Source organism: Limanda limanda, chromosome 11 (assembly GCF_963576545.1).
Source record: "Limanda limanda chromosome 11, fLimLim1.1, whole genome shotgun sequence".
NCBI classification, from domain to species: Eukaryota; Metazoa; Chordata; class Actinopteri; order Pleuronectiformes; family Pleuronectidae; genus Limanda; species Limanda limanda.
Window position 1 is genome coordinate 26,686,750 of NC_083646.1, and position 17,277 is coordinate 26,704,026.

Consider the following 17,277-nt stretch of genomic DNA (forward strand, 5'->3'; position numbering starts at 1 on the left):
TGAAGGCCTGCTACTTGCTATTAGTCGAGAGAAATACTGCCACAAAGCCCAGGAAGAAATCAATAGAGCTTGACCCCAGTTTGACCTCTCGTTGAATGGACAAGTTATGGGACCACGCTGGCCTTGACATTAGCTTATTTGATGTGTGTTTTCCCAACACCAGCTCCTCTCTCTCTCTCTCTCTGCTCTCCATCTCTCCTCCCCTGTCTTTCTACTCTTTTGCTGTCCTTTCTCTCTCTTGACTCAATTGCTTTGTTTCCCCCTCTCCTAAATGCGTGTAACCTACGTGCAAAATCCCCATCCCCACCCCCCACCGGCACACACACACACACACACACACACACACACACACACACACACACACACACACACACACACACACACACACACACACACACACACACACACACACAGACCCCAACACACAAACACATGACAAATGGTGCATAGGGCGAGTTACACAGCCCAGTGGTTAGACGCAGTGTTGGAGCAAATCTGTTATATCTATACGCCTGCCTGGCTGGAGCATTTACTGAAGCCATCAGCGAAACGGCATTCCATATATCTTTGACAGAGAGGGGAACAATACTATTTACACCAATTTAGCCCTGGGAGGGGGATTTTCCAGTTAATGGGTATTTTTTTCCCTTACTTCTTCTTGTTTTAACATCCAGTTTTAAAATTGGCCTCCCTTCAGCAGGACAGATGAGACGCGCTCTGAGACTGCCCGTCACATGCTAATAAAATATATTACGACAACAAAATAAAAACAAGGCAGCGCTGGCACAAATGAGTCTGGTCTCTATAATACTGCACTCCTTCATCCCAGGCGCTCACTACATCCTGCTAAGATACTAAATCCACATGCAAAGACACATGAGCAGAAAACAACCAGTGCATTGCAAACAGATAATCACAGTCACACATATATTAACACAGATTTACAGAATTACAGTTTTCTCTCATTTTACTCCCTGCTTTGTTTGTGCCAGGGTGCAGCTGTGGCGTTCACAAAGTTGAGTAGCTCCTAATATTTACCCAGCATGCTCTCGCTTCTCAGAGGCAGCCTGGGAACACGAGAGCTAATAAGGTTAAAGGTTGTGGGTCACCCAGGGGCCAATCAAGGGTTAGTGGTGTAGCAGGTTCAGGTTTAGGAGAGATGACAAAAGTCAGTGGGGTCGTGTCACCTCAAGGAAAAGGGCTCAATGTCTGTTGGGGTCAGTAAATGTGACAAAAAATTTATTTTTTGTGTGTGTGAGTTTTGCTCCCTGTATAACACTTCACTTTCCATGAGAAAGATATAAGAATATGAAGAATATTTTTGTTTTATGTGTTACAAAGGAAAACCTCTGTCTAATATGTACGAATGTTTAGTGGCGGGTGCATGACCACTTCTAAAACTCATTTAATCTTATTTGTTGATATCCTATTGTCCCGATAGTAGGGCTGGTAATTAACCGAAAAAGGTATTAAAACCGGCATAATCTCACACGACTTAATCCTGCTCATGTCTGTTGACTTTTCCCCGATGCATGCATTCACAAACTGTCGAGTTTCCCCTACTTTCGTTTTGCAGTGGTGGGCCCAACATGTTGCGTCAGGATCAGGGCAGAAGCACATTACATGTCCAGTAACCTTGTTCTGTGCCTACTGTTTGTCCTCCCTCCTCACTCCCAGCTGACTTGCACTCCCTTTACACTTAACAATACAATAGTCGTCAGTAATAATAATAATTTAAAAGTTAAAATAATAATGATATTGATTTCGCCCAGCCCTACCCGATGGCCATCAACATACAAAATTGTCCGGGGAAAAAAAAGTCGGTGTCTGTTGCCCTCACAAGACTGACCATTGATTTCAATTTGACTGAGTGAAATGATTGGCTGGCATTCCTGTCTGTCAGTGACCGACCTGCCTGCCTGCAGGCACCCTGCCCATCTGCTAACTGAAGGCTAGCTTCTCCAGGATCACCAACCATAGCCTTGACCCATTGTGAGCAAAACATGAATGTGTGTACCAAATTAATTATTAATTCAAATAGTAGATTTTGACTTTCAAAAAAGATGTTGAAACACGTCACTCTGAAGAATCACCATGGTCTGCAGTATTCCCTGCCTGAGAAACCATGGATGTGTGTACAACAATTAAAATAAAACAAGTAAATAGTGAGATATGTCAGTATGGACCACAGTGGTGGATGGAATAACTGACCAACAGATTCAACCTGCTAGTGTGGCTAAAACTACTCTGCTACATAGCTGAGAGGAAACCAGACGATTTTGCTGAGCAGCAGACATTGGTAGATTTTGTGAGAAATACTTGGTTCTCAACTGTCGAAATTTAAACAAAGACAAAATGTAAATATGATAATTACCAAAACTACATAAATTATTATCACAATATGAGACGTTGCTGCAACTGCAGGCGAAAACAGACACATTTACTTAAAAAACACTTTACAGACACCTGCCTATGTTTCAGGGTACACATTGGTGAGACAAAACAATGGGCAACAGCTCCCACAAGACCTTACTCTTCCTCCCCTGCTAGTGTCTTATAAAAACAAAACTGACCCAGTGAACTCCACAAACCGCAGTATCAAAATCTGACTGACAGAAATGGAGCTCTGCCTCCCTCCTGCTCAGCCTACACAACATAAACAGTCTCACAATGAAGTGTGTATGAATGGAGACCTGTCAATCACGGGGAACCCATCCATCACCAGGCAATATACAAATGATCATCTCCTAGAATCACATTCACCAGGCGTGAGCCAGTACACAGGCACAAATGCACACACACTCAACTGTACTGTAGATAAATGCACGCAGACACACACAGTACAAACACAGGCATACACAAAAATTCACACATTCACAGAGAAAAAGCACATAAACACAGAGCCCATCCAGAGCGTTGGCGCCCAGACTGTAGAAGTCATCAGGGACCTGTAAAGCATTACCCTCTGCGTGACTCGAGCCACTCCAGAAATAGCCTCTGTAATGTATTCTTACCGCCACCGTCTCTTTTGCACAATAGTGCCCTTAATAACACACTCCATTTCTGTTGGCATAAATAAGGGCTCCATTTCCATCTTATTTCATGCAAATGAGTGCGCCGGCGCCCAAACAGGTAGTGGGAGTAGTGTGTGAGTGGAGTGTGGAAGTGTGTAGTCGCTGAGAGTAGTGGTATGATTGGGGACAAGCGAATTCAAATGAGCGTTGGAGAGACCCCACAATGTGCCAACGACTCCCACGCCAGCCTGCCAACAGCGTGACAGACAACGTCACTTACAGGCCCTGCCGCCTGCACAGGGTGCCATTACAGGGGCCAACGCAAAACCAATATTTATCCAGGCAAATGGTTCTGTGGAGGGAGATTATTGATGCAGACACAAGAGTGGCACTCCAGTAGTAGGCGCTGGTGCTGCCCATCACCATGGCATTGGCTAACTCCACTGATCCACTCTGTTTTGAAGAGCAGGGATTTAATCCCTTTTTTTGTAACATGCGGAGTACAAGACACCACAGCAGGAAACAGCTGGATTGATAGTCTTTCTCACAGGGAATACTGTGACTGACAGTGACAGGCGTCTCCGAAAACATGTCTGCTCACATATCATGGAAAATAACAATTGCAACAGAACAGTTTCACAGCAAATGGAAAAACACCTGGTGACATCAACAATACGACTGTGGTCGGGACCCCACTAACCGGAGGGTTGGTGGTTCAATCCCGATCTCCTCCATTCCCTGTGCCAAAGAGCCCTTGGGGAAGATACCCAACCCCAAATTACAGTCCATTGATATCCCTGCCCCAGGGCTCATTCTGCTGGAGACAGTGTTGTGTTGATTTGTAACTGTTTGCTGTGGTCAAAAACAACTCTCTCCATGACAATATTCTTTGACCTCAATGGAAAATGTCATAAGGTCAAAGAGAGCATGTAATAAAGAATTCATCAGGAGTTATGAAATGATAAAATGAAGAAAAAGTACAGTGACAAACTATTTCCTCTTTACTTCAGGTACAAAGCAGAATCACACGACCAAAGAAGTTGTTTATTTATTGATGTATTATTATTATTATTATTATTATTATTATTATTATTATTAGATTCATATATAGGCTATGTTTAACCAGTGACTCATAAGAGACATACAAACATTGATATTGTTTAAAATAAAAACAATGTTGAAATCATACTATAAAGTATACTAGAAGAATATTTCTTATACAAGGAGCCAAACTAAATTATATTCAGACAATAACTATATAGAATATAGTACTCTTGACATAATGTATACATTCGATACATACAGAAAATACATTTTCAGTGGACTCCATTATGGAAGGTATTTCATGACAATATTAGTCTAAATAATCTTATAAAATATTTATTATGATGATGATAATGTTATCAACTATGTAGGTATTCAATATGTTTGCTCCTCAGCATGTATAGTCACACATACAGAAATGTAGGGGAATGATAATTGCCTGCCGAGGGGACTGTGGGATGTCCAGGATGTGATGCACAAAGAAATATGTTGTGTGCTTTGTAGTCTTTTTTGTTTGAGGTTGTGGTTGTTGAATGGGTTGTGAGAAAATGTACAGGGAGTACAGGGAGCTGCTGGTGTTGCTGCTGGTGAAGAGGAGGAAGAAGAGAGGAAGTCGGGTTGTAGCGGGCAGGAGGAGGATGTGTCAATACCAGCCAAGTAGTCGTTGCTATTGGTTGAAGCTGTGATGTGCTGGTTAAGGTTCATCAAAGTGCAATTCCACTCAAAGCCACGCTTCAAAATTTGCTGCAACACAGCAAAATTTCCTTGGTTCCATAGAATAGAAGCGAACAGGTGATCTATTGTTTTGTAGATTTATGTGGGTCTGTCCTGGTGAAACTACACAGGTGTGCAACTTGAAATGTTGCTGCTTACGCTAAAGGGGATTAGAAAGGAAGCATTAACACATCTTCTCCTTAGCATTTAGAAAATTAAACCAGCTCTTATCATGGCTGCCAACTAGATGCTTCCAGGTCATTTCACTCAGTGTGGAACATTCCTGAGGAAAACAATAGGATTGCAGCTGTTTTCTGCAACTAAGGTCCTCTTTTCACATCAGTGTGATCTTTCAGTTTTGCAGTCCAGTGTTAATCATCAAGGTCCGTCCCACGATTGGCAGCACCTGAACACACTTGATATCCTCTTTCTCTGATCTTCCTACAAACACTTACACTTCACCTCAGACTCTTGCTATTTACTTAAGAATGCTCTGCCAAGTTTAGAATTACACCCATTGTCAGAGAATCAAAATTGATGCAGCAGAACCAGAGATTTTTTTTTTTTTTCCCCTTGCTAAAGCGTGGTGCCTGTTGTCCACCAACACATTTTCTTTCCTTTATTTGCTTAATACTCATAGAAATAATGCTGTTTCCATATAATTTATTCTATCATAATGTTCTACAATCATTGCATTGTCTTATCTCTTTATACAACATCGGTGTGTAATTGTTAGCATTGTCATCTTGCTGCAAGGTTTTGATTTTAAAAGTGTCTGCATGTCCTCCCCTATTCCCTTCACATGGTGATTTAATGAAGGCAGTCTCCTGTTTAATAATGTGATAAGATGAGATAGAAGTGGCCTATATACCTAACTAGATATAACTCTGCTCTGCATATAGTTGAGTATATAGCCATCAGTCACTCTATACTACACAGTAAATGAAAGAATTAAAAAACATTCACTGTGTGGAGTATAATGTGTGGAGTATAATTACAAGATCATATAGCCTGACCATGTGCAATACACCTGCGTTTTGATAGTGATATCAATTACTAAACCTATTTCAGAATAATATTTGACCATTATGAGACTACAGTTGTAAAATTATGAGAATAAAGCCATAATATTACGAGAATAAGAATGTAATTTAAAAAAAAGGGAGAATTAAGGAATCATGTTACAACAATGAACCTTATTTAACCAGAAAAGTCAAAGTATTATGTTAGAATAGATACAAAATATGTATGACAGAATATATGAGAAAAAATATTTTATTTTGTATTTAATTATAAACTAAACTAGAATCTTGAGATTCCTCTGACATGACACATAGTCTACAATGATGTCTTTATTATTTAAATCTCTTTTTTTTTTTTAAACCTATTGGCCCTAAAATTCAGTCCTACTTTAACACATGCTTTTCTAGAAATAAAAATGTGCATCATGACTTTACATTGCACCAGAGTTTGGTATAATTTACTGAATTATACTGTATATGACCGATAGCTGAATCGGTGTCTTCCAGTTGTGTCTCAGTATCTGAAATTAGTTTGCTGGAATTTGTGATTTGATCTTGTGCTCATTACACTTTAGTATAAGAAACGTGTTGTAGAGTAGTTAAGAAAACTCTAAGATGTTTCTTGTCTGTATAGTCTGAAAAAATACCGAATAAATACATGAATGTAAGTCAATAGAGAGTGCAGTGTTTTTTATTATTAATCACAGACATACCCTGCGTACGGTCACACATCACAACTAAGATCATACATTTTTCAACTATAACTGCCAGCAGTGATGCCAGTGGCAACAACTATTTATTAATAATACTGGTTATTTGTGATAATTACAAATATTCGTTCTCGCGTTTGGAGGAAAAACTAACTAATTTTCAGGGTACAAAAAACGAAATTACTAAGCGACACACATGTGGTCTCAGAACATTTAAAAAAAAATTGTGTTTTTCTAGAAGTTTAAAAACAGTCTAAAGTGCTGCTGGCGATGCCAGTGGCCACAGCTGATTCCTGGGGCAGCTTATGTTGCAGATTGACTGTTTGTTACCTCACACTGAGCTGCAGGATGAGTGTGTGAGAAACATACATGATCTGCTGTTGTTCAATTTGCTAATCCTCGAATTTGTCTTTATTTGTGAGTTTGTTTCGGTCTTTGGCGCCTTCATTCTGCACTCCCCAGCAATAACTTGTCAGTCAAGCAGTGTGGGTGGTTTTCTGACAGCTTTTCCCTTGGGCTTTATTCCCTTGATGAAGTTTGAGTTGTTTCTGAGTTTCTCTTTCCTACCCTGGTCTTCTGCTGAGCTAAACACAACACAAGTGTAGGCAGGCACGTGGGCATCACTTCCTGTGAAAAGTACATATCTAGCATCAGGTGTTTGGAGCACTGTGAGAAAGGCTACAACTTTGCATGAATCAGAGATGCAAAGTAGCAAGATCGACTCATTTACTCTGAGACTCTCACCAGGACTCAGTGACGCAGAGGTTGATCGTGATTACATAACACATTTGGGAGACGATGGTGAGGTCTGGGGAGCGGGATGCAGAGGTGGAGAGGAGAGAAGGTTTACAGGAGTCGATGGTGGTCAGATAAAACGGCTCCGCACTCGCTCCAAGGAAAGGTTAATGTCTCTCTCTCTATTTCTCCATCTCTCCCTCCCTCGCTCTCCCAGCTGAGGTCTGTGTGACTTACAGCAGGTCCACACTGCATTAGATTAAATCATAAATTACCCACCCACCCCCATATCTGCATCCCCCCTCCCTCCCCTCCCTATCTCACTCTTCCCTCTCCGGCTCTCTCCCTATCTCAATCTCGCTCTCCCTTTATTCTCCTATATTCCATTCCCCATGTATTTCTCCTGCTCCCCCACTATTATTTCTCCCCAGCTCTAATCATCATTCTCTTTTCTTCACCCCCTCATTTCTCTCTCTCTCCCTGTGCTCCACAATATGAAAGCCTTTTCTGTTGGAGCACTGCTACACTGGGTCTGGACAGCGGGCCCTGTGCTTGCGAGTGTGATGTTTTGTTTGGTCTTGTGTCGGCAGGCACGTGTCTTGAGTAGTGTGTTGCAGTGTGGTGTCAGCCAAACGCTCACATGGCACGACATGTGATGTTATGTTTTCTCTGTTTGCTATAAAAAGTCCTGGGGTATGAGAGATGTAGCTTAAAGTCACATCCTCGTGATCATATGTGGTACACTGGAACAATTTATATATTATCAAGTGTTTTTGCCTTAAGTCATTTTAAGGAATTTCAGGTATTCAAGTATAAGCAACTAAAATGGCACACAGAGCACATATGTCTGTCAAAGCCCAACAGTCCTCTTATGAAACCACATGTAAATTTACTATGTCCAATTTTTATTTGCAGCTGCACCAAAATGTCTATGCTCATAAATATCAGACTCATAAACGTGTCTGAAGATCTTATCAAGAAACATGAATTATTCTATTTTCAAGGAAAATTTTGAAAAAACGCCCGATCTAACAATGTCAAAGAAACTATCAAACTTAAAATCCCTGGGGGCGCCTCCTAAACTGGATCTGCACCAAAATCTAAGAGGTTCTTTGATCTAATGTAAATGTTTTAAAACAGCTTCTAACCTACAGTATTGAACCTGTGTTGCTTCCAAGGCCATCATCAGTTCAACTATACAGTTAGAATCTATGTTTAGTAGATCCTAAACTTTATGGTATTTAAAAAGTCATGAATGCAACTGGAGTTTAGGCTTGTGTTACCAGCGATACATCTTGCTCTCAAATCGAAGCAATCCCTGCCAATGTTATGTGTTTAAAATAAGCTGCTAAATAGTTGTGTGGAAATGGCACTGTGATCTTGAAGGGACTAGAGCAGACATGGGCAAAGTACGGCTTTTTAACCCGGCCCGCCGAACTTGTCCAAATAAAAAACAAAAACAAAAAAATTAAATTAAATTTTTTTTTTTTTGAAACTAACAATTTAGTTGCACTTAAATGGCACGTACTTATAGCACTTTGTAGTTTTGCTTTGTGGACATCTGCACATGTCTGTTGTTATTGTTTATAGACTTACATGCACAGAGGCATGTTTCTGGCATTACAGAAAGCTGGTGGGATTAGTAAGGGCTCTGGCATAAAAAAATATTCAGCCCCCACACACCTTGCTCGACTGCTCCGCTGGAGAAAAAAGGGGAATAAAATAGAGTGACCCTGCCACTAGCAGCTCTCTTTTTCCCCCCACTGCTGTCTTCTTCCTCCCCCTTGCCGTGTGAAATCAAATTTCCATGTGGCTCCCGTATCTGTTGCACAGCGAGGTGATTTATCAGGGATGCAAAGAGCATGCAGAAACAATCTTTATTACATCCATTTCCTGCTTGTCAGCCGGGATCATGTTGGCTGTTCATTAAAGGCGCGGCGCAGGTGAGGAGAATGCATCCCGATGCCTTGATAGATTGTCTGCTCCCCTGTGGTGACAGCAGCTGGATGGATTGAACAGCGGGGGGCAAGGAGGGAGGAGAAAGAGAAAAAAAAACGCTGACTCCGTCGCTCTCCCTGTCAGACACACTTTTCCATAGCCGACCAGTGTCATTTCTTCCAAACAGCCCCACACACGTATGCACATGCAGACTTCTGACAGTGTTGGGACTTAAGCCAGGATCCTGCCTTAATGCATGGATGCATCCACACCGTGAGCATACAAACACTAGTATTAATGGACAGTGATGTAAAGATACTGAGACACACATTGTAAAGATGAGATTTATCTTATCACACAGTTACCAACCTTGGCAGTCTCTGAAAACAGCATAGGGAGGATAAAATACATACAATTAACTGCAACAGATTTTTGCCACATTCAAAAAAACGACAACTTCCAAAACTCCCAAGTTAAAGTAACAATAAAACAAATACATTTACAATCTATTAGAAACAGGAGTTTAGCATCAAACTTCTCCCACACCAATGTTTACTCATATTTTGCTTTTTCCATCACTTCATTGCGCCTACTGAAATTAGCATGCTAACCAGCTAGCCCAGGGCAGACCGGCCCTTCTCATCACTTTCTCATTGCGAGTCACTGTAGCGTCCAGTCTACCCTGAAGAAATAGCACTGCTCATAGGGCATATACCGTAACGTCTTGTCTTGCAACGATAGCTGAAGCCTTTGGCACTTATCAACCCCCGCCCACTCCCCTGAAGAAAACATTATCTGGGGCAGAGAAAACACTTTAAGGACTTTGTTGCTTCATGAAAGATAATCATGTAATGGCTTTTATTATATCCAGTAAAGAACCTCAAACAACAGCCAAGCAGTTCATCTTCAGTGGTTTGTGTGTTTTTCAAATGCACAGTGATTGGGGAAATAATGGCCTACTTTGTTTACACTGGTGTAAGGAACCTTTTTGCCTATCAAGGACCATTTCAATCTTTATAATGTCCTTTGTGGGCCAACCTAAATTATTAAACACATATCACACTCACATCTCTAATGCAATTGCTGGATCTGCTTCTCTTTGATGAGGTGTCTGGTGGCAGATGGTAGTAATGATGATAAACTAAAACCAATCCTCATCCTTAGTGTTAGCACACATTGTATGTAAAGACAGAAATCCCTAAATACCTTAAACATCAGCAGTAATTCCGAAATTGAGTGGTTTAGGGTTTGCCACTTGCAGGCCAGAGAGAAAAACTAAAAGCCGGCGCATGCTTCTGCAACTGCATCTGCGGCTTTTCACGCAGCTGTGTGTCGACTCTAATTTAAGGTTCCCCAAGGGTTGCGCTTGGTGTAAAGCAATTCACCACCAGACCACTAGGTGGAGTAATGGTTTTTGTCAAAGGCGGCCCTTCTTTGAGTGTGGCAGTTGTCGTTGACTGTTTATTTACATCGCCACGGCGGCTCCTCAGAGCCTTTTTCTGGCGGACAAATCCGCCGGTCAGTGACGGGTTATACTTGTGGTCATAGTTTTGGATCTCGTCTGCCAAGTGCTCTCCTATTTGGTCCATATTCGTTCTTCTAAATCTTCCGATGTTTCTGCCGTTATTATGGGGCATGAAACCGGAAATGCGACTCCTGAAAGGATGTAGTTAGCAGACCAATCACAGCCTTGCGGAGCTTTGCCGTCTAGTTAGAAAAATTGGGCGACGCACTTAAGCACGTTAGAAGGGATACGTAAGCAGGTAAGGGGCCCGGAAGGGCTATTGCGCTTGCGGGCCCCTGAAAACGCAGAAGCATGCGCCGGCCTTAAGACAGCAAATTGAATAGCACACTAAAGTGTTGAAAATACTCATATTTGACCTATCAGAGAAGCGTTTTTTTAGTGCAGGGCTCTGACCTACTCAGTATGACACACAACATGAGCAGACAGTGGAGTAAATGCCTTTTATACTATATGGACACACCTCATTAAGTGAATCAGCTGGAGTCATAGAATATAAAAAATACAGCCCTATGTCTTACAGCAGCTACATGAGCCTTCCTAATAAGCCATAAAATATTTTATCACACCTCCTATATCAATAGATAAATACACAGAGTATGCCAACATAAATACAGCTCTGCATCTGTATTTGACAGGCATTATTCTCTGAGAGGACTCAGTGCAACTATAAACGTACAGAGATCTCTAATTCCTGATTTAAAAAAAGGAGAAATGGTGAATTATTAATACAGTCAACAATAAAGAGGGCGAAAACTGAATTTTCTCAAACCTGTATGTAGTCTACTGTATCTTACATACTATCCTGACATCCAGCAGAGAGCACAGTGAGACAGCTTTTTTAAAAGGACCATTACAATGCTCTACCAAATCAGTTTGACATAAATAGCTCTGAATTATATATATAGGAGCCTGAGCTGGTTGAATTAAACACACACATTCATCCCTCTCTCTCCCCTACTCCTATCTAATTTGTGTCCTGTGTCTCACCAATGACATATACTGACAGTGGCGTAATCACGGATCGATATCAGAGAATTTTTGGGCTCTCTATGCATGAAGTGAGAAGGTTGGTGTTGATAGCAGGGTGACAGGGACACTGTGGGGCTGTCGTGGGATGAGGTGGGTGTGGGGTGTATGCAATTTCACTGATGAATCTATATTCTTGACCCACTCAGGGGTCATACTCTGTGGACGACAGCCTAATGACCACTGTTTATGTTGATTCACACAGCATGTGACATGTCTTTTCTTATTGCTATGGGGTTAGAGCGCCTCATTGATCAAAGCATACATGGAGAATGCTCGAAATGTCGACACAGGAACAGTATTTACCAAACTGTGCTGTGCTTTCACCTTTATGCAATGAATAATGTTAATTTCACTAGAGCTTGTGCACATACAGGCTCATTTACATAAATAAACTGCCCCAAGGTGCCACATATGGTCAACCACATTAATTTCAAAGTCAGAGTAAGTCAGAGTAGCTTGAATGGAGAGTTGTTTCGAACAAAAGATAAATACAAAGAAAAGCACAGACTGTGACGTTAAGATACTGCAGCATCTTGACTGTAGGCGTGCAGGAAAGCTTCCCAGCATGCATTGGAGCCATAGACTTATGGACATGTATGTGTGTTCCTACATTAGAGCTGGTGTTACTGTACTTTTATCTTCAACATGTCCACACTTCATTTGTTTCTATAAAATTACTGAATAGACAAAGGGTTACACTGCGAGTGACGACGTGTGCAGAGTTAATCAGAATTTTCCCAAATCAATTGTACTCACTAATTCATCCATTCGTCTATGCATGCATTATCTAAACCGCTTACCCTGTAAGGGTGGCAGGTGGCGCTGGAGATAATTCCAGCTGATATAGAGCGAGAGACGTGGTACAACATGAACAGATCGCCAGCATATCACAGGGCCAACACACAAAGACAAAAATAAACTGTTACTCAATTCCATGCAGGTTTTTAATATTTGTGCTGATGCATATTATCCTCCCATGATGCAATGCAGAAGGCAAACAGAGGAGATGCTCAAGGCTGGCAAAAATGTCAAGAAATTGTGTGGAGTGATGATACAGCTCCTAGAATATCAAAACCCTCTGCTGTCTGTTCTGTACAGATTCATTCATTTCCTGTAGATACTAGTTTAGAATTAGTGTGTAGTGTTGATTTGGAAACACAGCTAGTGCCTCCTGTCTGTGCAGATAAAGGGGATTAGTTGAAATGCTGCTACCCCCTGTTGCTCTCTTATAAATATTCTGACTCCTAACTTTCTCAACCCTTCTCACAATTCATATATGAAAAAAAAATTCAGATCCTCTATGATATCTATTTCATCAACATGTCAGATTAAATGTCGTCATAATAACAAATGTAATGCCACTTTTCATAGATTATAAAAATGAATTATAAAATAACTTTAATTAACATTTTTTATTGTTTTTAATAGTTTTGCTATAACAGAAAAAAAACTAAAGACTGATTACAGCTGAATAGAATAATTACAAATAAGGGTGTCAATGTTGTTACTTCTGATAAAAAGCATCTTATCTCCAAATCAATCTGTAAAAACACATGTTTCTTCAAGAAAGGGGATGACTATATCTAACTTGTGCTGATGTGGTTGACAGTGTGTCGTTATTCAGGAATAACTTTACACTTCAGCACCGATCAGAGTTCACACACAGCAAGAAAAGAGAGTTACACAAAACTTTGTGCACAGAGAATTTTAGTTTTTTTTAAGGGTCATGCACATGTCCAGGAAGAACAGTAATAAAATAAAGATACGCAAATGTTGTTACAATGAGAAAATAGTGTGAAAGACTCAAGTCGGAAACTAACCCAACACAAACTGGAGAAATCACAGTGAATGTGATTCAACGCTTGACGAGGACTAGCTTCAGTTGCCAATTATATCACCTCTAAAAGAGAAGGATTGAAGAGAAGGATGGAAACAGAGGAGGAGGAGGAGGAGGAGGAGGAGGAGGATGAGGAGGAGGAGGAGGAGGAAGAGGAGGAGGAGGAGGAGGAGGAGGAGGAGGAGGAGGAGGAGGAGGAGGAGGAGGAGGAGGAGGAGGAGGAGGAGGAGGTTGGGGCGCTTTCACTCAAAGAAAAATAATTTATTTCATTGTGATATAGAAATCAATAGGCATCGATTGAAAGGTGGCTAAAGGTGAACGTGTACATGATCTCTCAGCTGTGAGAGGCAGACTGTCCAGGAGGGAGGAAGTGAGGGAGGCAGAGAGCGATGGGGATAAAGTGGAGGGGGAAGGAAGAAAAATAAGGAGCCTGGCCAGAGGACGAAGTCAACTCCTAATTAACATAGAAGGAATAGAATAAAAAGTGGGGGAAAAGACCAAGAAAATGAGAGAAAGAGAAAGACAGAGATGGAGAGAAAGAGTAAAGCAGCGCTTGCCCAGTGGAATCAATACAGAGAGGTGGAGCAGAGTACAATAGCCTCAGAGGAGAGGAGATTCAGTGGTGCAAGTCTAATACTCCGTGTTTCATACACACACACACACTCACATAAATTAACACACACATATACACGTATACACACGTACACACTCGCCCATCTCTGAATCCTTTTTGCTCTTGCTTTCTCCTGACATTTCCCTCTATATCCTTCGTCTATTTAATTTCTTTCTCTTTCTCTCGCTTGCTTGCTCATTCTGTATCCACCCCCTCCACCCATATTCAGACACACTCACTCACTCACTCACACACACACACACACACACACACACACACACACACACACACACACACACACACACACACACACACACACGCGTCCTGTCTCTATGCAGAGGGATGCACAGCAGAGAGAAGGCCTTCTGTGCAGCAGCATCCTTCATTGAAAACAGACACTGAAGTAATATCTGACACACAGATTCACATGCATGATACAAGTGGGAGAAATACACACTTACAGACACACACAGACACACACACTGCAGAGTTAGAGGCTCTGAGAGGCAAAAAAAAAGTGTCGTATGAACACTTAAACACACACATACAAACAGCACACTCCACCACTACTCCCGCTCTATCAGCACTTGAGACTAGTGAGGCTTCAATTAGTTCTTGATGAATGAGCCCATAAGATGCCGCTCTCTCATTTCCCTAGTTGCCAGATATCCCAGCAATCAGAGAGAAATGAATTCTCATTGTGGCGTGACTGAGGCGGAGATGACGGTGGTTGGTGAAGGTGGTGGTGGGGGAGGGTGGGGGTGTGCTGGGGCATAAATCATTCACCCTCTCCACTGAGGGCCAAAGTTTAGATTCATCACACCAAACAAACCAAAGTCTCCAGGATGTACCTGGGTACCGTTTTTAAAAGATCCAGTCTGTCTGTGTGTGTGTGTGTGTAAGCATGTTTGATGTGTGTTAACTCACCGTCGTCGATGATGCTGACCACTACTCCGCTACCCGTGATGTTTTTGCTCCAAACTGGCATCACATTTAGGTCAACCCCACCGGAGTTGTACTCACCCTGTGTAAACTACACACACACAAAAACACAAGCAGACATGCAACTTTAGACAATGCTAATGCAAGAATGTTTTTATCGGACATTATTGAGTCATTTTGAAATTTGTGGCTGTTTGTACACTCTTTGCGTATGCAAAGCAGAAGTTGTATTTACAGATCATGTGCTGCAGTGCTAGTCTACATTTGTCATGAAATTGCACTTGTGTTTCCACCTGCCTCCCACCTGATACAGTTACCTCCCTGCCTATAGCCACTCACGTCTACATGTGATTTATATCATCAGGATTTCTTCATCCTGCCCAAACCTCTTCTCAAAACATAAGGTTATGTTGTCATTCCAACTTATTGAATAACAACAAATGTTGATTTCAATCAATCATGTGCTTGAATACTGAGTTAGATGTAGCCATTACATTTTGTAATGTTACATTAGACTTAAGATCTTATGTTGTGTTGCAATGGGGTAAGAGCGCCTCATTGATCAAAATATACATGGAGCATGCTTGAAATGTCTACACAGGAACAGTATTTACCAAACTGTGCTGTGCTTTTACCTTTATGCAATGAATAATGTTAGTTTCACTAGTGCTTGTGCACATACAGGCTCAATTACATAAAGAAACTGCCCCACAGTGCCACATATGGTCAACCACATTCATTTCAAAGTCAGAGTAAGTCAGAGTAGCTTGAATGTAGAGTTACTTGTTTTGAACATAAAATAAATACGAAGAAAAGCACAGACTGTGCAGTAAGATACTGCAGCATCTTGAACGTGGATGATTCTGGATTCTACACTTGAAAGTTGGGTGGACTGCGCTTTGCATATTTTTCTCCCTCTTTAAAAAAAGTTGTGATGGTTTTACTCTTAACCTGTGCAGATGATACTGTAACGGAGGCAATACTATGTGGCCAAACACCTCCTGCACCTACTTACGTCAGATATTTACATATATATACAATCTTAGTCTGCTGTGACCTTAGCCCGCTACTTGGATGAACTCCAGTTGTCCTGTTTTGCATGTTCATAACAGGCAACTTGACAATATCTACTGCAGCAATTGGACCATTTTCCATACGTTAGTACGAGTATCACTACAATCTCACTCATATTCATTTCCAGTCAGGACCTTATCTTATGGCTATATATTGTATATTGTGGTCACTGGCCCACCATATTACTCACTGGCCAACCCAGCCAACTTTGATCAAAATACATTTTGTCACTCAAATATATAATAAATTATATAAATATAAACTTCTGATTAAATTTAAAACAAGCTATATAAAGTAATCTGAATGTGGTTAACCCAGACAGACAATATGTTTGTACATTTACTGATATTTGTGACTTGACCATGGTACTGAAGCATCAATTGCTGTAATGAATGCACAAGGGATGCAGGATATGTGTGATTTCTGTCTGATGTAATGCACCTTCTGTGTTTAGGTCTATGTTTAGTTGCTATGCAATTTGAAAAGTGTTGATGCATAACCTACATGCACATGCATGTTGCGCAGGGTAAAATTATTCATCAACAGTGCAATGCACTGCAAAGCGGATGTGCAGCTGGTTCTGAATGAATAGGGTTTAATGTCTATAACGTTGTGTACAGCCTTTATAGACTGAGCTCTGTTGTACAGGCAGTGTTTTGCTGTTATTGCCCTATAATGCAGATTGTTGCAAAGTAAAATCTTCCCAGTTTTTCTTAGTTTGCCCTTTTTTCAACTAGGATTTTAAAAGTCCCCTTTTTACAGGCCCAACCAAAAGAATGTGTCAGGGAAAGTGTGTGCACATGCACATGCCTTTGGCTGAGTGGACATAAGCAACCCAAAGAGTTCATGTGCAAGTTACAGAGACAGATCTCATCTGATCCCCTCAAACCACGCACACTCATGCACACACACTCACACACAATCACACACACTCACACATACTCACACTTCAACACACACACACACACACAGACACACACACACACACACACACACACATACACACACACACACACACACACAAAAACACAGTATTTAGTGGTCCACAAAGAGTTGAAGGTTGAAAACATTGAAAAACTG

General features: G+C 41.2%; 1 protein-coding gene across 1 annotated transcript in view; it reads right to left on the bottom strand.

Moving 5' to 3' along the window:
- Nucleotides 1-17,277, bottom strand: part of LOC133014610 (furin-like protease kpc-1) — a 161,983-nt gene that overhangs the window by 114,176 nt on the left and 30,530 nt on the right. Inside the window, 1 exon segment of the mRNA XM_061081874.1 lies at nucleotides 15,109-15,214. Within this exon segment, the coding sequence (XP_060937857.1) occupies nucleotides 15,109-15,214 (106 nt within the window).